We start from the raw sequence: 19,625 nt of genomic DNA, 5'->3' as shown, positions 1-19,625 counted from the left end.
AAACTACTCACGCCGCAGACAATGTTCCGCCAGGGGAGGTAGACACTGCATAGAGGGCTGAGCGGATGATGAGAAGAAAAAAAGAGAAGAGAAAATCCGACGTCAATTTCAGTTTAATTGAGGTCCCGCGCACGGACCACGGAACCGAACCCAGCCCCACCTCGGCCTTCAAATCTCCGCGTCGCAAGTAAAAGTCAGACTCAACTTCCTTCTTCCTTCATCCTCATTCTCCCTCACCATGGAATCCCTCTCAGACACCCTGTGGGATGTAGTGATCAGCGGCACTGGGCTACAGCAGTCCCTACTCGCCCTGTAAGCTTTGGATTCCATCGTCGAGACTGTCGTGTGCCTTGATCAGACTGACCCAGCCTTCGTTGCTCGAAGAGCTTTGTCGCGTTCAGGCAAAAACATACTCCACGTCGATCCCAACGACTACTACGGGGGCTGCGAGGCGGCTTTCAGTCTCCAAGAGGCGGACGAGTGGGCTGAAAAGCACAGCTCTTCCGACAACGGGAGATTGTTTGCTGTCGCAGAGGTCAAGCGTGATGCCGACAGTCCAGCTTCGGCACGATCTTACAGCTTGGCCCTCGCACCGCAGCTGATACACTCGCGATCGAAGCTGGTAACACAGCTGGTCGACTCGAAAGCGTTTCGTCAGATCGAGTTCCTCGCCGTCGGATCCTTCTACATCTACCAACCACCCTCAGAATCTTCCCCGACCCCTTCGCTCAGCAGGATCCCCTCGACTCGAGAAGATGTTTTCTCAAACACATCTATACCGGCCCGGTCCAAGCGGTCCCTGATGAAGTTCCTCAAGTTTGTGCTTGACTATGAGTCGGAACCTCAGATCGATGTGTGGGGGCCTCGCGCAGACGAGCGCTTGGCAGAGTTTTTGGCGTCCGAGTTCAAACTTGATGCTACACTCCAGTCCTACGTCGTTACCCTGACGTTGAGCCATGACGGGAACATCTCTGTCAAAGACGGTCTTGCGACCATCAGCCGCCATCTAACATCCATGGGTGTCTTTGGACCTGGCTTTGCTGCAGTCTACCCTAAATGGGGTGGCCTTTCAGAGGTGGCTCAAGTGGGCTGCCGGGCTGCTGCTGTCGGCGGCGCAGTCTACATGCTGGGCTCTGGCATTCGGGATTTGCAGAAGCCACAGTCTGATCAGGCGGATGCGCCATTGGCACTCACCTTTACTAACGATATCGAGGTGAAGGCCAAGCTGATGGTCCAAGGCAACGATGAATCGGACCCAGAAAACCGCCGAATCAGCAGGGTCACCGCAGTGACCAAGTCTGACTTGTCGGCTCTCTTTGAGCTGCTGACCGAGGGCGCTCCCACGCCAGCTGTTGCAGTCGTTGCCTTCCCAACTGGTTCAATCTCTGACGAGGATGGAAAACCCTCAGAGTATCCAGTCTATGCAATGGTGCACTCGAGCGACACAGGGGAGTGCCCTACTGGACAATGTGAGTTTCACCTTTCTTCCTGTTCTGTCTTGCGCTTGCTTTGGTGTTATGATGATTCACATACCGAATACTTATCTACATTGTCTGAATTTCATTGACGATCATTATCTCTGACAACCTGATACACACCTTCACCTTCCAATCTTTGTTTGTTGTATATGCTTGCATGACATACCGCTGACAAATGATATTAGATGTCATCTACCTGAGCACCGTTCGTACATCGTCGGCCAAGATCGTCCTCGAAAAGGCCTTGTCGTCGCTTCTCGCTGCTGTGGCAGACGGCCAAGAAGCCCCTCCTTGCATTTACCAGCTGTACTATGAGCAGAGTATTGGCGCTAGCACCCTGAATGTAGACGGCAGTGTTGCTACCTTTTCGTCCTCCTTGTCGAGCCTTGCTTTCGATGATTCCCTACTGGACTCTGTTCAACAAGCCTGGGAGTTGGTCGCAGGTGGTCCCGGCCAGGACGAGGCGGAATACATGAAGTTTGAGGATCGAGAAGGCGGAGATGATGACGATGCTTACGATTAGATAATGTCTTGACGCATAATGAAATATGACTTGAATTCTTCTCTCGATGTGAATGATGAATTGATCATGAAGGCTATCTTGCCTGCCTTCAGCCCACGCACTTGAATGCTGTCCATTTACCCGTTGCCTGGTTGTCCCATGACCCCAAATCGCCCACTTGAGCTGATCCCACTTGGTATCCGTATTCTTTGACCGTTTCCCCAGGCAACTTGTTGATCCCGATATTCCCCATATTGCTGCAACCCGAAGCAGTCTTAAAACCCCAAAACAACATTCCCATTTGTTCCCCGAAAATCAAAGCAGCCCAGCCCATGTCATGATATTCCGCAGAGACATGTCCCATCAACGTCGTGTATTCGCCAGTCCCGGCAATTTGTCGCAGATGAAAACAAAATAGAAAAGAATGAGGTATATCCCGGAGTTCGAAAAGAGATCTAGGCCAGTTCGTCGACCATGTCGTCGTCCTGCTCAGGAAGAGTCAACCCAATGCGAATCGTACCAAAGGGTTGGTTCTCGGCGATGCCATCCTGTTCGACAGCGAGGGCGCTCTTGGTTGCAAGGGTCAGGACATGCATGAAAGCCTCCGAGATGAACTTTCTCGCACTGGCTGGGTCCTCAAGCTCGTCGGTGAGGGTGTCAAAGTTGATCCAGCGGCGGTCGACCCGATCGCGAGAGCGGGTATAGCCCTTGGCCTGGGCTTGAACTGTAGCATAACCGAGGAAATCAAGGGCAGAATTGTCGAGACCCTGTGTAGTGTTCTGTGTGTCGTTACCAGCAGGGAAATCTAGACCATCCAGAAAACCATCGTGCCCGATGGCATCGTTCTGAGAGTGAAGCTGTGAGAAGTCATCAGAACCATAAGGCAGACCTGGAAGATCGCTCCAACGTTCAATAGAGCGAACGGCACTTCCACGACCAAGGAGGGGGCTGGGGGCAGGAATATTCTTCTGCACACTTCCGTGTCCTCGGATGGATGAACCGGGAGCAACAGAGGGAGGGCGACTCCAGGGAGCCATGGAGGAAGAGTGTCGATCCTCGATAGCTTGAACAACCTCCATGCCTATCTCAGGGGCTATGTCGTCGTCGGGAATGATTGCACTCATACCGTCACCCAGACCGCGCCCCATCTCAGCACCACCATCCGTCTTTTGGCGAACACGTCTCTCGTCACCCTGGTCTTCTTCGAATGCTTCGGCAGAAACACGACGTCGTCCACGGGACTTGGGCTCCTCTTCCTGCTCAGGCTCATTTCCCTGAAGACGGGCCAGAAGCGACATGCCAGAAAAGTCCTCTACGAGTGGATGATTGAACCCTGCGAGAGTTCTCCCAACGCCTGCAATGCCGTTGCCGAAGAGGAAGGCCTTGGCATTCTTTCGTGCTTGAGTTACAGTCGTTGTCGGGACTGGCTTTCGGCTTGCCTCCATGTTGGCAAGATACTTGACAGACCAGCTGCGAACCTCTGCCGAGGGGACATAGTCTCTCTGGTCAACCATGCGACACAGCTTGCGACGTCTTCTCCGACGAGCAGGGGCCTGGGCCTGCTCGGTCTCAACTGATTCGGTGGTTGGAATAACTGAGGAGGTGGACTTTTCAGCACGACGACGCTTGGGAAAGGGTTCCGCATCAGGCAGCGCATCTTCTCCCATGATGACCACGTTTTCGCCACCGACCTGCTCCTTCTCAGGACCAGGACCAGCGATGTTGTCCTGAGGTTGAAGGTCGAACTCTCCCAACCCAGGAAGAGGCGGGAGCTCTGGCTCAGGCTCGCCAAGGCCAATGAGGTTGCCGTCGGCGTCGAAGTTGAGGAAGACACCAGAGAGGCCCTCAAGCTCATCTCCACCGAAAGGATTGAAGTCTGTCAAAGGATCCTGCTGGTTGAAAGGCTTCGCAAAAGGAGAGTCTTGGTTGAGGTCAGTTGGAAGACGGTAGCTGCCTCCCGAATGCGAAGACTGCGGGAGGTCGAAGCCCAGCAGTGAATGGTTTCTGCCTGAGGAGCCGGTGACTCGAGTCAAAGGAGTCATCTGGGAGACATTGTGCTGAGAAGAGAACTTGTTCGAAAAAAGGACCAAGTCGTTGGCGCTGGTGAGCAGATCAGGGTTTGGCACGCTGTTGGAAGGGTCGAAGTTCGGATCATCCTGCAGAGTGATATTGTGACGCCTTGGACGGTTAGTGAAGCTTGAGAGATGGGAAGAAATGGCAGCTTACTTGGTCTTGCCTGCACGCGGGTCCGTTTCATTTGTTTGCATGACTCGAAAGAAGGTCATCATGTCGGCCTGGGTCTTCTCGGCGTCTGAAAGAACATAACGACACTGCTGGGCAAACACGCGAGAGACGCCATAGAGGAGATTGCCCTGAAGACGCAGAGCCAGAGGGGCCCCGGGATGGATGATGGTCTCGCATGCCTTGGGGACGTCGACCTCTTGGATGGCCTTTCTGGTCACCTTCTTCTGACTCGTATTGCCGACCGTGGCCACCAGCCTGAGAAAAGATCAGTAAAAATCAAGGAGAGGGGAATAGAGAATGTAGACCAGATGGTAGCGACCCCATACTGGGTGTTGCTGAGAACTAAGAAGGGAGTTAGCAGCAGGCCAAGGGCGAGTGATACTGAGCCGACACACTCTCGTGGCTATAGAACATGGTGCTCTGCCTTGCTCATTCGAATACTTGAGTAGCCGAAGAAAGTCCCAGAGAATAAAGATAAGTAAAGAGAAACCAGAGCCCGTCAGCGTGGTTCTATCGAACCCCTTGGCCGATGCCCCGACGAGATGCTGGTCGTGATGCTGGAGGATGCTGGCGTGAGGTTTTCGGAGAAGCCGATTGAAGAGGAGGAGAGGGGAAAACGCGAAAATTGAACGAGTAAAAAATGTCACGCGTCACGATCAAGTGCGAACGAGGTTCATTGGAGGCGGGTTTTGGCAGCTGGCCGTCAGTGTCAAGCAGCTGGCAGTCGAGGCAGGAGCGACTGGGACCTAAACTCGGCGTGGATAATGCATTTGCCTCACTATTGTCAACTCAATTAACCAAGAGGAAGACATAGTTCCCTTCTTTTGGAAACCCAGTTATTCACGCATTTAAATACTAAACGATTCTATTTCTTAAACCCCTTGGTCCTAGTGGCTATGCCTTTTGAACCCAGGTCTCAGTTCTGCTTGATCTTCGCACCTTCCAGCTGCCAGGAGTTGTCATCCTAAGGTTTAGGATGAGGTTTACCTGAAGCAGGGCTCACCCCACTCATTATTCAGCAGCACTAAACCGAATCTCCCAACTCACTTACATCTGCTGCCGATATCACAACCTCATCTTCCACTCCTCCTCGTCACATCTTGGAATTGTCTTGCTTGATGAGTCCTCAAAACGTCCCGCCTTCCATCAAGCAACCAACTCAGGTTCCGTGGTCTAGTTGGTTATGGCATCTCGTTAACACCGAGAAGGTCCCCGGTTCGATCCCGGGCGGAACCACTCTTTTTGCCCTCCTTACCTTTTGTCCCTCATAGGTTTAAGAATTGCTGATCTTTTTGATTGTCTTGAAGTGGCAGTACCCGAGTTTAGCACATTACTGACATTTCTTGGAAATAGCACGCTTATTGAACAGAGGTGTTGCGAGTCTGTGACATTCAACTACTTCTACGCCGTTTTGTGGCCCTAGTTGATAGAAGCCATAAACCAGAGCATGCACTCGGGCGTTCTATGATGGTGATCCTCGTTAAGAGTTGTCACCACATGAATCGATCTAGTCCTAACAAGAAGTCTCCCGGAGTACCACCTTACTTGTGGGTGGTTCGAAGGCCAGTTCCGCTGGCAATCAAGGCAGCGCAGAATCCAAGCAAAGCCACTGCAGTCGAAGCTCCGAAAGCGTACTTGAGACCATCATAATAGACAAGACGTGCCTTGAGCTGGATATCCGGCGGGAGGTGGCGGATAGAGTCGACCGAGTGTCGGATTTGATCGATGATCTAGGAACACAGTGATCAGCATTTACACACACTACCGGCTTAGCTGACATGAAAAGAAAAAGGGCGTACTCTCCATTTATCTGGTACCTCGCTCAGTGCGTCCGGCAACCGGACGCTGAGCGTAGTTTGCACAATGGCCGAGGTGACTGAAACACCCCAAACGGTTCCTAGGGAGCGGATGAGATACACGGTTGAGGCGGTGACTGCATGGTCTAGGCGTACCCTGTTAGCTCAATGGAGGTTTTGTTGAGAACGGTCTACTTACCGGCATGATCAAACGAGGCAAGAGAGGTAAAGAGAATACCCGGGTAAATGATGCCCTGACCAAGGTTTGCAGGAAAGACAAACACAAAGTACTTCCACGTGGAGTCCTCGAATCCCAACGAAGTCACCAGAGCGTTGCCCACGACCATGAGCAGAGCCCCCGTGCGAACAAGAGCAATCAACTTGCCCCAGCGGGACATGACGATGCCAGCGATAACACCGCCAATCGGTGTGGCAAGCGAAGGGATCGCGAGCCGAGCGCCGGCTGTGGTGGCTGAGTCGAGTAGAACGACTTGGAAGAAGAGCGGGAGCATGAAGAGATACTGAACGACCAGTCAGTGACAAGCAAAGCAGGTGAATACTTTCTACTCACACCGTAAGCGGCCATACCAGCACACACGTTTGCTGCTTGCGTTGCTATAGGCAATCTCCCCTGGAGTAAACGGAGAGGGATCACCGGGATAGCACTCGTTTTCGCTTCAACTAGGAGAAACAAGGCGAAGAGAGCAACACTACCAGCCAATGAGCCAATCACCCAGGGGCTAGTCCAGGGCAATTCATTGCCTCCAAGGCTCAGACCAACAAGCTGGACCGAGACGGCAACTACTAGCAGCAATGAGCCAGAGAAGTCAACCCTCTTCCAGACGGCACCCAGTCCGCTGTCAAGAGAGAAACCTCCGGGTTGGTTGGCGACAACGAGAGCTCCAATAACAAATGCCACAATGGACACTGGAACTTGGAGGAGGAAACACCATCGCCAACCAATGTGGTCTGCGATTGAGCCCCCGAAAGAAGCTCCGGCGATGGCCCCGAAGCCGAAGATGCCATTTTGAAGGGCTTGGTACATTCCACGCTTCCGAAATGGGATCATGTCTGAGTTGACTATGGTAGCTACAGGGTGTTAGTCTCCGTGCTATCAGGCATGTTCAATTCATAGACTCACCCATAGTCATCAATCCTCCACCGCCAAAACCCGTCAGTGCCCGCATGCAGTTGAGAAACACCACATTGTTGGCTACACCGCACCCAAGGCATCCGGCAGCAAAGGTAATGGTTGAGATAAAGAAGCACAGACGACGACCAAAAATATCAGAAACCCTTCCGTATAGAGGTTGGAAGGCAGTGCTGGTGACAAGATACGACGTCGTCAGCCACGATGCCGTGTTGGCGGCGTCAAACTCGGAGCTGATGACGGCGTAGGTTGCGGCGGTGATAGTACTGTCAAGTCCGTAGAGAAACACATTGGACATGATGGCCAGTTGGATCCAGATGAAGCCCCGTGGAGGTTTCCATGAGTCCTCATCCGGGGCGCGGAGGAGGGGCTGATCCTCACGGGCCTCGACGTTGTCTGTAGGGTTCAAGACCCCAGGCGAAGGAGAAGAATTTCTCATGGCGAGATGATGTAATTTTAGAGAAACGAAACTGAACGTTGAGACTGATAGGATATCGTATAGTCGAGTTGAGACGAGATTGTGGGCTTCAACACTCTCACAGCAACTTGTGCGTGCGACTAAAACCTAGACACCCAATGCCGAGAACCGTGGGGCATTTAACGGGTCATCGGTAATGAATTGATAGATCGGTGTGACTCTACTGTTAGCACATGTCGAAATCTCTTGTCCGAATCACGTATTCGAGGTTCCGAGAACCGGTGGACCCTCCGAAACAGGGATGCCAAGACGATACTGTACTACTGCATCAACTCGGATGTCGGTGATGCTACTGTATGGGTGATGACCAATTGATCCAATTGCACTTCTACGGTAGCGATTGGGAAGCAATTCCAGCTTGGTAAATATGGAATTGGTAGTTCCTTAACAATCATTAAACATTGGCTCAACCCAGTAGTTGAGGATGGCTACCTTGGTTGAATCCGAGTCTGAACTGATGCGTCTATCTCACTATTTTGGAAAGCAAGACGATGTAATGGTGACATTACCAAGCTTCTCTTGGACCTCATGCAAGAACTCGCTAGGCCCAACCTCACCTCGACACGTCACAGAGCCTGTGCATCTCAGCGTAGTCTCCTTTGTAGTCATACAGATTGCATGGAATCACGCAATGTACCATCTCAGGCATTGGCACAGAACTCAATATTTATTCCCTCACCAAGAATGGCGATCTTTCCCCGCTTATTGATCTTTCAATTGTCCAATAATCTCTTTGGTTGAGTAATGGCGTGCTACCTCTTCTACAACTGCGACATTGCTCGCTCGCAGACTTATATATCGCCACAATGCCAGCGAGAACAACATCTCACTCACAACTTAATCAAGTTTACAACTCCAACATCTTGCTTACTTTCTTGACTTCAATCTGAAAACTAGTGGTGGACTTCGGGCTCGTAGGCTGCATCAAGGTGAATGTACCTTTTCTTGGACGAGATGGAGATCTGGGCCGCTGACGCTGCTAGCAACGCTGCTTCATCTCCAACATGAAGCGCTCTCTCTGCAACTTGGCTGCTGCTTCTCTGGCCTTGGTCCCTCTCGCCGCGGCCGACTGGCAGTTTCGCTCTCGTCCTGACCTGGCACCCCCTCGTCTCAACATCACCATTCCTGCTACGGACGAGGTCGAACCAGGATATCTCTTCGTGGCCCCCTTTGCTGGCTACCCAGACACGCCTACTGAACAACATGGCCCACGCCAGGCAGGTCCTTACATCTTCAGGGACAACGGCGACCTTGTCTGGTCTGGCTATGGTCTCTACAGTATCTGGGCCACCAACTTCCAAGCCGGGCGCTGGAAGGGAAAGGACATCCTCTTCAGCTTTGAGGGTGACCACAACGCCGGATACGGCCATGGCCATGGGCACATCACCATTGTGGACCAGCATTATGAGACGATCCGTGAGCTGCGTGCTGGGAACCACAAGTTGGTGGACAAGCACGAGTTCCATATCGTCAACGAGGAGACTGGTCTTATCCAGATCTATCAGCCTGTGCCTCGAGATCTTCAGAAATGGGGCGCCAGTCCAGAGCAGCAGTGGATTGTGAATGCCATCATTCAAGGTTTGCACCAACTGCCAAAACCCTGGTCTCTGTTTGTATTAATTCAACTATAGAGCTTGACATTGCCACGGGTAAACTCCTATTTGAGTGGTCCAGTCTCGACCACGTACAGCCAGACGGTACTTCACCATTTAATAAGAAGAAAAAAACCCATTCTTATACTGACCTTTCACAGAAGCAGTCCTCCCCATCAACCCCGGCCAAGCCGGCTCTGGCTACAACAGCTCCGACGCCTGGGACTACTTCCACATCAACAGCGTCGACAAGGACGCCGAGGGCAACTACCTCATCTCAGCCCGCGACGCTTGCGCCGTCCACAAGATCAACGGCACTGATGGCTCCATCATCTGGCGTCTTCATGGAAAGCGCTCCGACTTTTCCGTCCCTGACGACGCCAAGTTCTGCTTCCAGCACCACGCCCGCTGGCTCTCCCAAGAAGGTGACGTCGAGGTCATCAGCCTGTATGATAACAGCGCACATGGTACCGAGCACAGCGGAGGTTCAGAGGTTCATACGGCGCCCACAAGCAGTGGCAAGATTCTCCGGCTCAACACAACCTCGTGGACAGCCGAGCTGGTTGCGGGCTACTTCCCCCCTGACGACCTCCTTTCCAAGTCGCAGGGCAGCACCCAGGTTCTTCCTGGCGGAAACGTCCTCGTCAATTGGGGATCTGAGGGAGCTCTGACTGAGTTTACAGCCGACGGAACGCCCATCTTCCATGCCTACGTGGACTCGGGCTTTCTTGGCGTCGGTGCTGAGAATTACAGAGCTTTCAGGTACAACTGGACCGGCCTTCCCAACGAGACGCCCGCCATTGTGGCACTCCAAGGAAAGGAGGGCACCAAGGTGTATGTTTCTTGGAACGGTGATACCGAGACGGCTTCGTGGAGGTTCTACGCCGTCACTGACGAGTATGGCTCTCGAGACTTCCTTGGCGAGGTGAAGCGGACCAGCTTCGAAACAAGCCTTGTGACATCCAAGAGCTTTGACAGTGTCGCAGCCGAGGCTGTTGATGTACACGGAAGGGTCATTAGCTCCACGGCTTCTGTTCTTGTTGAGGCTGAAGTTCTTCCAGCTCAGCTTGTCAACGCAAAGGGCCAGAAGCCACTGGGCAGATACAACGCCTTGGGAGCAGACCTCTGAAGCCAAACCCTCTAATTGTGCCCAGTAACGGGCCAAAACAACAAAGACATTCATTGCAATATCAGGAAGACGGGAGCTCGCGTCACAAGCCTAAACGCTTGAACCGGGTGGGGGAGATGGCATCGCCTAGTACATGCCACTGGTGATTGTGGAACGCGCGTGTGATTTTGCTTTATTTGTTTTATGTACCCGACAATCCTTTAACTTAGATAGATCATCAAGTCACTCCTTTGCCAAAGATGATTGTGTTTAATGACGTCACCTGCCGAGTTGTGTGGACAAGGCGTACCGGGCCAAGAGCTTAGAAAGAGGGTCAAATTCTACGATATTCCTTTTCTTTCTCCAATACTCGCGAGGGAGAACGACAAGAAACGCTACTCCTTGGAAATATTTACAATTAATCGTTGATATAAAATTTGACGATCATCCACGTGCTGATTCTCGTGAGAGTCTTGGTGGGAGGTTTCACGACTGACTCGTCAAAAGAAGAATGACCAAAAACGGCAGCTGTCGGTCAAACAATGCAGGTCCCGGGTTTTAGTGTCTCTAGAAGGTACCAAATCCCGGAGCTTATGCGCCGTAGAAACTGGGGTAAAAAGCGTGCCTACGATGGATCATGGGCATGACGTTGACGAGATGACGTCGTCGATTCATCACGATGTGGCCAGGTGCCAAACGCTGCACAATGGCAAGAGGGGAACAACTGAGAACCTTGAGTATAAATAATTCGTCTATCCTTTCACTGATTCTCTGATTCTTCACTCTCAATTCATCAACATCAAAGCTTGACAGGCACATCTCTTGCACTTACACAACACACACACACAACCACACAACTTCACATCCAACATGCCTCGCCAAGGAGACGGTTCTTCCGACAACGGCCCCTTTGAGGCCGCCGAGCACAACATTGCCCACGGCGTCGGCAAGCCTGACGTGAGTGCTCCCTCTTCAACACTCAAAAGATGACTGCTAACACACAACTCACAATAGTCCGACCGAGTCGACCGCGCAGACAAGACAGCTCCCCTCCCCGAGGGAAAGGATGAGCACGGCATGGGCCTCAAGGACGCCAACGCCAGCGGCGGACAGAGCCAGGGCATCAAGCAGGGCAAGGATGTCGGGCAGGGCAACTAGATGTGGTGATGGAGAAGAAGATACCTCTAGCGATCTGCACGTGAGTGCGTCATGACGACATGAATTAATTACAAGAAAGAAGTCAAAAGCAAAGAAGCTTGTTTCTCATCTGGTGAAAGGTGATTGACTGCGAGGATGTGATGCCCTAGAGAGGTTACTGTTGTTGCTAACTGGGGCTTTAAGCGGCAAATATCGATAGCGAGAGCCCTCCGGTGTTCAACTAACAAGACAAAGTGAGGTGCACTGTATTCCGGTAAAATCGTCTGGCCATTCTGACTTTCTCCAGGCTTTCTCGAGTGTCAATCGATACCTCTCCTTTGGTTCTGCAGCTGCCAAGGTTAAGAGCCATGAATCGATGTCAAAGAAGCATCGAGATTCAACCAGCCCCACAATACCCACCCAGCCACAAACCCCACAGAGTAGACAGATGAGCACGTGCCCCTGAACCCGCCAAAAAAGAAATGAAATGACTCAAAAACTCCACGCCACCACCGATATAATACGAAATAATCACAAACTCGTCCAGCAAACAACCACACCAAGCGGTTCTTCACCGCTTGCTCGGTCTGGTGGTCTAGTGGTATGATTCTCGCTTAGGGCAAACCCGAAAGCAAGCTTGCGAGAGGTCCCGGGTTCAATCCCCGGCCAGACCCTTCCTTTTGTCATTCGTTACGATGGTTTCCCTTTTCTTTTTGGTTCCAGGACCAATTGGTTGGTTGGCATTGATGGTAGTTACTCAGTGGCTGAATCTCGGCTTGCGACGACGTCCGTGATGCTCCTCCTCCTCTCCCGTAGACCGTCCTCCACTCATCTCGTATCGTCTCGGCTCCCTTCTCTCAACTCTATCATAAGCATACCGACGTCTCTCCCTCTCTCTACCAACAACTCTAGCCCCATCATCTCCTCCTTCCAAGTCCCCCATGACCCGTAACCAGTCCCGAATCCTCCTTTGCTCATCGTTGTGGTGTCGTCGTCGCTTGGCGGGATGATGAATGGCATCCTCTAATGGAGGGACTCCTCGCTCCTCCTGCCAGGTGCCTACTCTCCTGCTGCGTCTCTTGTCCTTCTGTGCGGTGGGTCGAGTGTGGTCCTTGTCAGGGCATTTGCAAGGGGGTTCACGGTCTACCCTACATTCTCGACAAGATTGATGATTGTCGCCGCAAAACTGTCCAAAGTTGTCAGTAACCATGCCAATTGAGATCGAAGCATCATGTCTTGCACTTACAACGTTGACTTGGTTGCCAATGGCGCTGTTATTACCCTCTTGTCGAGTCTTTGTTGGTGCGTAATCTCCATCACAGCAACATGGGACATCTTGACCATAACTCCACTCCGACCATGAACTCTCACTCTCACTCTCCCAGCAGGTGTCGAAAGCCCCAGACACTGAGCAAGGCACCGGACGCGCGCTGCGGCATCGAGGCCGTGCTCTTCTGCCCCCTGGACTAGCCAGTTCGTTCCAGCAGTCGTCAAGTTCAGCGATACCATCAGCCATTGTTGCAAGGTTTAGTCGTGAATAGCGTACTTCGTAAAGAAGACAAGATTACCGAGAGATTACAATGAGACCAAATGCCTCTGATAAAGAAAGAAAGGAGACTGCAATTCCTCTCCCTGGCCATGTTTGTGTCGTACTCGACGCCTGAACGTGCGGCGACGATCAAGGACAGATGCAGAAGATGGGTATGACAGACTCCGACTCTCGTTGAGCGAGTGACCTGATTACTCTAAATCTATTTGCACAGGAAGACGTCGACGTCGACGGGGAGTTTCATCGTTACGTGCTCGCGTGCTGCGGCCGCCCATGTAACCATCTCGGCCTCACTTGCCCAACACAGTGAGCGAGCGACTGGATGTAGATGACTCTCCAATATCCTTGTGTATCCCCCCTTGTGCGGACCATGATGCGCTGTAATCAAGAAAGAATCAAAAGAAAAAAACATGCTCGACTACCCAACCAACCCAACGCCGTCATGATATGCGCCGCCAGATGCTGCCCGCCGGGGTGATGTGATATCCCGGCCATTCGTCCTCCACCTGTATATTTTCGTCGAAATTGGGATTAACCGACGGCGCCTTTTTTTATGCATTTGTCCCTTTCTTTAACTTTGCGTAGCCCTCGGATGTATGCCCCATGCGGCTCAATTCGTACTCGAGTTCGCTTCCTCGCGTAGATTCCTCCGCCATTCAGCAAGATCGTCCATCCCCTCCAAACTTCCTCTGCGACCCCAGTTTCTGGGCTGTCTCTTGAGGAACGCACCAACGGCACCGAGGTAGCCCTCGTGGCGCAAGAAGTAGGCCTGCTTCTCACCCTTACTCCAGAACTTGATGGCATAGCTCAGAGTGTTGATGGTCTGGCGGTGGCCACGAATGAATGACCCGCCAAAGTAGATGTTGGAGAGGTTGTGGATTTGTGACTGCAGGTAGGCGATTTGGCCGATGTTATTGGAGATGGCGTATAGAAGGGACCGCGAGACGTCGGCACCCGAGAAGGATGCATCGCCAGGGTTGGACGAGCCAGAGTCCTCTGCCGCAGACTCGGCCTCGCGCTTCATGCGGAACACCTTGCCAAACGAAGAGGCAATCGTGGTACTCTTGAGCCCGATCTTGGCGTAATCAGTGCCGTAGATGTCGCCCACCAGCATGTCCACCTTGGTGTTGTCTCCGTGCGCCGCCTGCTCCAACATCTCGTCAAACGTGCGAGCACCCGTCAGTAGAGACAGGAGACCCCAGAGAGTACCGCCGCCCAGCGAGGTACCGCCTACTCGCTGGTGTGAACGCGGCCCTGTAACCTTCAAGAAGGAAACGCCCGAGCCAATATTGACGAGAAGATAGGGATAGATGTTGTCCTGGGGTTCGACAAAGTGCATGGGGTCCGTCTCGGAGTAGGTAAAGACCTCGCGGGGAATCTCGGTGATGAAGAAATCGAGGCCTGCAAGTTTCGACAGTTAGCGCAAGTATAGAGGATTAGTTCAATACGACTCACCAATAATGAGGCACTCCATCTCTTCCTCCCTCGACACATCCACACCCAATGCATCTCGAATCTTGTCGTAGAACTTGAATGCGCCACCGCCTGTGGCCATGACACACAGCTCGCCGGGTTGTGATCCATTGACGAGCTGGTTGTCGCGCAGGTGCCGCATAAACTCGACAAAGTCGTCGATGCGATCCGTCTCGAAGCTTTGAAAGTTCAATCGGCCGCCGGGGTCGGTCGAGTCGACCTCGCGCGAGAAGTAGACGAGCTTGGCCAGCGATCCGCCAATCTATGAATACAATGCGCCGTTAGCCCCGCGCTTCTTGTTCTTCTTTAGGAAGGAATACATACGTCGATCGCAATGTGGCTCACCACGGCCGTGTGGTTCGGCAACCGGATGTCGCTCGTCTCTGGATGCGTTGGACTCACGCGGCCATTGACGGAAGTCAGCCCTCCGGCCGCGGCGCTGGTACCCGAGGCCGGGGTGGCCGTGTCCGGGTCGACGATGAATGCGCCCTGGACATTGATCTTGACGCTGCCGGGGCGGTTGATGGTGCTGTCAATCTCCTCGGTCGACGTCATGGTCCTGAGTCGGCGCTTTGGGTGCGAGGGCGGAGCGGGGCCGGACCCGTTCGGAGTGTCGACAATGGCCTCCTCGTGGTCTGAGGCAGGCGTCATGGTGGTTGAGTTCTAGTTGTTGAGGTTCTTTTATTGCGCGCAGAGGTAGGTTCGTTGAATAGAGGGGTGATGGATGGATGGATGGGGTGGTGGAGTCAAAGGGTCTAGGAGGCGCAACGGTCCTCGGTGATGGCACGCGAGAGCGTTGAGCAGCGCAAGTCAATCTAGGTTAATATGATACAGCCGACAGTCGAATATATGACCAGACGGGAGTGAATAAATATGTGAAATTAAGGAGAAGAAAAGAAGCAAGGCCTTGGACGGGCTGTGGAGGGGTTATCAATCGGATGGGGAGATTGAACCATGGGATGGGATGGGGGTCATAAGTCGTTGACTGTGATCTTTATCGATAACGAGGCTACCGTCAGTACCTAGGTCCGTCCCCATGGATGATGGATCCATCCATGTACAGTAATTCATCATTTTCTCCAAAAGCCGGTGGGCCGAGGCTCCGAGATGGGGGGTTCTCTCTTTCAAGGCCGTCCCTACCCTTGGATCCTTGGGGAAAGCTCCATTCCTCTCGGCTTCCCCAGTCTATTAATTCATTTTAATGGCGCGTGCTCTCAACAAACGCCGCCCGAGCACACACACAACGAGGATGCTCCTTTTCTCCGGGCGACGTCCATTGTCATATGATCTTCACTTCTTGCCCCCCTTATCGCCCTGTTTTCACCTTCACTCAACTCACATTTACATTCACACTGTAGCCTCAACATTGCCTCACCACTTACACAGTCCCTCTGCACGTACAGTAATCCCGATGGCCCGGGTTGTGCGGTGCATTGGCAGAGGGGCCAAGGCTGCATGAGGCGGGCGGGCAGCTTATGCCGATGCCGAGCTTGGGCCAAATGCCGGAGTCGGCTCTTGTCACGGAATTAACAGACGGGGCATGGCATCCGTGATATGCTTGGTTTGAGCATCAACAACAAATGAATATCTTTTGCACCTCTTTAGCTGCCTCTAATTATATCCTACAAGGCCTCTAGACCTCGAGACGCAGACAATTACCCGTACCTGACCTGACTCCAGTTGACTGACTGCCAAGCAAACAAAACTACCAGGGTATCCCTCTCCAGCGAATTACCAAGACGACAAAGGAAATCAAAACGATTGTAGACTCCTAAAAGTAACCTCCCCCGGGAATGGCCACAAACACTGCCGTCGCAACCCCTCCGAAGAGGACTGAAGCCAGGATCGCCTGGATGAAGATGGTATCTTGGATCTGTCGCAGTGCCGGCTCCTGGATCCAGACCTCGCGGTCAAACACCTTGCGGACAATGTTGCGCTTCTCATACTTGATGATCCATGGCTCATCCTCGTAGCTGTTGGACGACCCAAACGACTCAAAGCTTCGCTTCTCCATGTTATCCACATTTTCACTGTCCACAAACAGCTCCCACGGCCTCACGTGCCGGTGATGCATTCCGTGGAGGACGACGCACATGCCTTTGTAGGCTGCGACCAGCGTGCTGATGCCCAGTACGAGCGCGATCGCCACCAATGCGCGGTAGCCTCGCCCTGCGCTGCTGAGGGCAAGAACGATGCCCAGCACGATGCCTGCCACGATCAGACCCACACCCAACGATCGTGCAAAGAAGACGCGTGCAGGGTTTCCGTTGCAGATGGACCATCTGACAAAGTTGGGGTGAGCCTGATGCCGAAGACTCGAGTCAACCGTCTTGAAGACATTGCGGAAGGCGCTTGGGTGAGTCGTTTGGGACAGTGCTTGGATAACCGCCCTCTGCTCACAAGACGACAAGTTCAGTTGTCGAGGAGCACCGTCCATCAGATACGTCGCAATGACTCGGTTGATTTCTTCCCGGAACGGTTGGATCGTGACTGTCTAAATGTTAACTTTCTGGACCCATTTCATGTTTGGAAATGTCTTGACTTACAAGGCTGCCGGGCCCCAGCCGCTTGGAATGCCTCTGAGACTTGGGTCTGATAGCTCGCGGCGTTGAGCGAATGGACTGTGTTGGATGCCGTGTAGATTGAACCGTCATCGCCTCTGCTGCTCTGTGGAGGTGTCGCGAACGGGTCAGATCCGCCCGAAACATTTTCCTGGGCGCCTCGCTTCTTTTCAAAGTCTGTGCCTTTGAAAATCTCTGCCGCCTTGGGCTCCTTTCGCATCTTATCGGCTTGGTCCTTTCGGATCTTGAGAACGGCCTCGTCTTGCATAGTCTGTGTCCACTCTGGGGCCAGCTTGATATCAGTCGTCGAGGTAGTATTGAACCGCTTCTCATAATCCTTGAACCAGAGGTAGAACTGAAGATTCTCGGCGGCATGCTCGACATAGATGAGGTAGCTCATGAAGTCGCGGACAGTCATGGGCTGTGGGGAGGAGTTAGTATTCTTCTTAGACTCACAAGACGAGATATACGGGTTCAACTTACCGGACAGGTGCCGCCGCTGATGATCTTGTCAAAGGCGAGTGAATCAGGAATGCCAGCAGAGCAGCCAGAGCGACCAGACTTGACGGATCCATCACTCTTTTCTGTGTCAGAGAGCGAGTCTCCGCTGTTACGGAACAACTCCTGGTCCACATGCTTGGGACGTGTGTAAGTGACAGGGAGAAGACCCATCGTGGGCGAAGAAACGATAGAATAAAAGAATGGATGAAAGTGGCTGTTGAGAAGTGAGGGCAGGAAGCTGAGAGACAGTGAATCAAAGCAACTCTCAAGCAGAACTCTGCAGCCCAGGACACGAGGATAGTGTAGGGATTAAATAACCTGCTGGAGGAGACCAGAGATGCACAAGAAGCCGCCTCCTGGTCATTCAGAGTGGCCCGTGGCTGGCTTGAGGCACACACACCCGCTGGGGAGTGACCAACATGCCGGAACCTTTTGATGCCCACTAAGGCTAGCCTCCCCAGTCTACCGTAGACCTACATGGCAGATTCCACTAGAACAGATGGCTCCGGATGTAAGGGGAATTGGGGCGAGGTGGATCTGGCAGGCTCTTAGCAGTGAACTCTCCGAAAAGTGATGCCGCCTCGCGACAGCCACGGCTCTCGAAACCCAGGGACACGGTCAGAGTGCTTATCCCACAAACCTTCGTCTCTCTTTGACAGAAGAGCGAGGTAGTTGGGAGGGTGAATCGAGCCTTGGACGACGCGTTCTCTGCTTGGCATCGACGCCTGTTGACTTGTCCCAGCATCATCGTGCTTTCAGCGTCGTCGTGATTATCCGCTAGCTCTGCGCCAAAACCTGGACATGGACGCACGGTGACAGGGGCTCAGTGAGAACTGGGCAATCAGAAACGACCCTGAGAGCAAAGTTCTCCTCTCGGAAAGCAGCCTTCCCCTCCATCTTTGCTTTGCTCTGTGCCTCCCAGATGCCTCTGTGGTCAGGGAAGACGGATCGATCGGGCATGGTGGGTCTTGGTTGGGAGCCCACTATCTCTCAAGTTAGGATCAGGGAATGGCACTCTATTTTCGCTTAGATCTTAGTGGCCGTCCCAATCCTTGCTTTGTGAATGGTGACTGGTGGCGGAGAATCGGAACTCGAGGATAGACGGCGCGGAAGTTTGTGTTTCAGTGTGGCTTGTGCTCGAGCTTTGAGGGAAGCGGATTGGTAGCCGCGCCAGGCCAGTCGAGATCTGTGAGGGAAAAAGAAATGATGGCTTTCAGCTCGTGCCCTCTTGGCTGCTCGACTTTGCCATTTTTCCTCCCAGCCAGCCAAGGAAAGGCAGCGGCTACATTTACCCCTGTACGCCCTGCCGCCTCCTCTGCCCTGTGCCGACGGGAATGTGCAGTCGAAGTTTGTTCAAGGCTGGCGTCAATGCCATCGGCCAGTCCGCATCAACGGTCGACGTCACACAAGAGGTGAGTTGGACGTTGAGTGCTGGCTGCAGTAGCCTAGGTCCCAAAGCAGGGTAACTGAGAGCCGGGTCCTGAGCCAACGCTTAGGAGTTGGCGTGAACTTGTCAGTCAGGGCGTGACCAGCTAGCCCTAAGCCAGCGTTCCGGTGAGGTGCTTAACATTGACCTGACTTAACTCCAGTCCACACCCAACAGTGTCTCGACCTCATGTCCCACGGACTGCACAAAGCACGGGCTCTGAGGCTAAGAAGGCTGGCAGGAGGTCGGTCCTGTCGCACACGGGATGGACGCGCACCTTATACGAAGTGCCCTGTTCCCTGTTCCCTGTTGCTGGTGGAGACGACAGCTTGACGCAAGAATCTGTGTCGATCTCGAGTTGTATCCAAGAAGTCGGGACTGGGGGATCGTCACTGACAACCCGTTTAAGACCTGACCGACAGGTCAGCTTCTGCGAGGCCATGTTTGCTGCATCGTGAAACGCATTCAGGTCATGCCGGAGCGACGATCTTGTCCTGAATAGATTGTGGCTGAGGACTGGTTGTCGAAGGGCGACAATGCGTTTCTCGGACTTTCTCCTCGTGCGCCCTAACTATTGAATAGTCCCAGCACCAACATTTGTAATGGTGACGACGGCACAAGGCCTGCAGA

General features: G+C 53.0%; 7 protein-coding genes and 2 non-coding genes across 9 annotated transcripts; 5 read left to right on the top strand and 4 right to left on the bottom strand.

The window, feature by feature from the left end:
• Positions 1-238: 238 nt before the first annotated feature.
• Positions 239-2,001, top strand: LRP88_05065 (GTPase-activating protein MRS6; the record flags this gene model as incomplete). Its single annotated transcript, XM_083241627.1, has 3 exons — positions 239-312; positions 385-1,469; positions 1,664-2,001. The coding sequence occupies 3 exons, from the start codon at positions 239-241 to the stop codon at positions 1,999-2,001; spliced, it is 1,497 nt and encodes a 498-aa protein (XP_083102775.1).
• A 434-nt stretch (positions 2,002-2,435) lies between these two features.
• LRP88_05064 (Rec8 like protein-domain-containing protein) lies at positions 2,436-4,638 on the bottom strand (the record flags this gene model as incomplete). Its single annotated transcript, XM_083241626.1, has 4 exons — positions 2,436-4,158; positions 4,207-4,479; positions 4,530-4,566; positions 4,620-4,638. 4 exons carry the CDS (start codon positions 4,636-4,638, stop codon positions 2,436-2,438), a joined length of 2,052 nt encoding a protein of 683 aa, XP_083102774.1.
• A 748-nt stretch (positions 4,639-5,386) lies between these two features.
• Positions 5,387-5,460, top strand: LRP88_05063. Its single transcript has one exon. It is a non-coding gene; the product is annotated as a tRNA-Val (tRNA).
• A 305-nt stretch (positions 5,461-5,765) lies between these two features.
• Positions 5,766-7,609, bottom strand: LRP88_05062 (major facilitator superfamily-domain-containing protein; the record flags this gene model as incomplete). Its single annotated transcript, XM_083241625.1, has 5 exons — positions 5,766-5,954; positions 6,024-6,121; positions 6,220-6,541; positions 6,592-7,109; positions 7,162-7,609. The coding sequence occupies 5 exons, from the start codon at positions 7,607-7,609 to the stop codon at positions 5,766-5,768; spliced, it is 1,575 nt and encodes a 524-aa protein (XP_083102773.1).
• Positions 7,610-8,652: 1,043 nt separating this feature from the next.
• LRP88_05061 (arylsulfotransferase family protein) lies at positions 8,653-10,369 on the top strand (the record flags this gene model as incomplete). Its single annotated transcript, XM_083241624.1, has 3 exons — positions 8,653-9,226; positions 9,280-9,345; positions 9,402-10,369. The coding sequence occupies 3 exons, from the start codon at positions 8,653-8,655 to the stop codon at positions 10,367-10,369; spliced, it is 1,608 nt and encodes a 535-aa protein (XP_083102772.1).
• An 849-nt stretch (positions 10,370-11,218) lies between these two features.
• Positions 11,219-11,506, top strand: LRP88_05060 (uncharacterized protein; the record flags this gene model as incomplete). Its single annotated transcript, XM_083241623.1, has 2 exons — positions 11,219-11,305; positions 11,363-11,506. 2 exons carry the CDS (start codon positions 11,219-11,221, stop codon positions 11,504-11,506), a joined length of 231 nt encoding a protein of 76 aa, XP_083102771.1.
• A 563-nt stretch (positions 11,507-12,069) lies between these two features.
• LRP88_05059 lies at positions 12,070-12,159 on the top strand. The gene has a single exon. It is a non-coding gene; the product is annotated as a tRNA-Pro (tRNA).
• Positions 12,160-13,644: 1,485 nt separating this feature from the next.
• LRP88_05058 (type II pantothenate kinase) lies at positions 13,645-15,158 on the bottom strand (the record flags this gene model as incomplete). The annotated part of the gene is made up of 3 exons (XM_083241622.1): positions 13,645-14,435; positions 14,490-14,769; positions 14,832-15,158. 3 exons carry the CDS (start codon positions 15,156-15,158, stop codon positions 13,645-13,647), a joined length of 1,398 nt encoding a protein of 465 aa, XP_083102770.1.
• Positions 15,159-16,278: 1,120 nt separating this feature from the next.
• Positions 16,279-17,740, bottom strand: LRP88_05057 (uncharacterized protein; the record flags this gene model as incomplete). The annotated part of the gene is made up of 3 exons (XM_083241621.1): positions 16,279-16,997; positions 17,054-17,489; positions 17,552-17,740. 3 exons carry the CDS (start codon positions 17,738-17,740, stop codon positions 16,279-16,281), a joined length of 1,344 nt encoding a protein of 447 aa, XP_083102769.1.
• Between the last annotated feature and the right edge of the window lie 1,885 nt (positions 17,741-19,625).

The sequence above is a fragment of the Fusarium phalaenopsidis genome (genome assembly GCF_050370095.1).
Source record: "Fusarium phalaenopsidis strain FUZ10S chromosome Unknown contig_32292, whole genome shotgun sequence".
Classification (NCBI taxonomy): Eukaryota; Fungi; Ascomycota; class Sordariomycetes; order Hypocreales; family Nectriaceae; genus Fusarium; species Fusarium phalaenopsidis.
The sequence above is the reverse complement of the archived record's forward strand: the minus strand, read 5'-3'. Positions and strand labels throughout refer to the sequence as shown.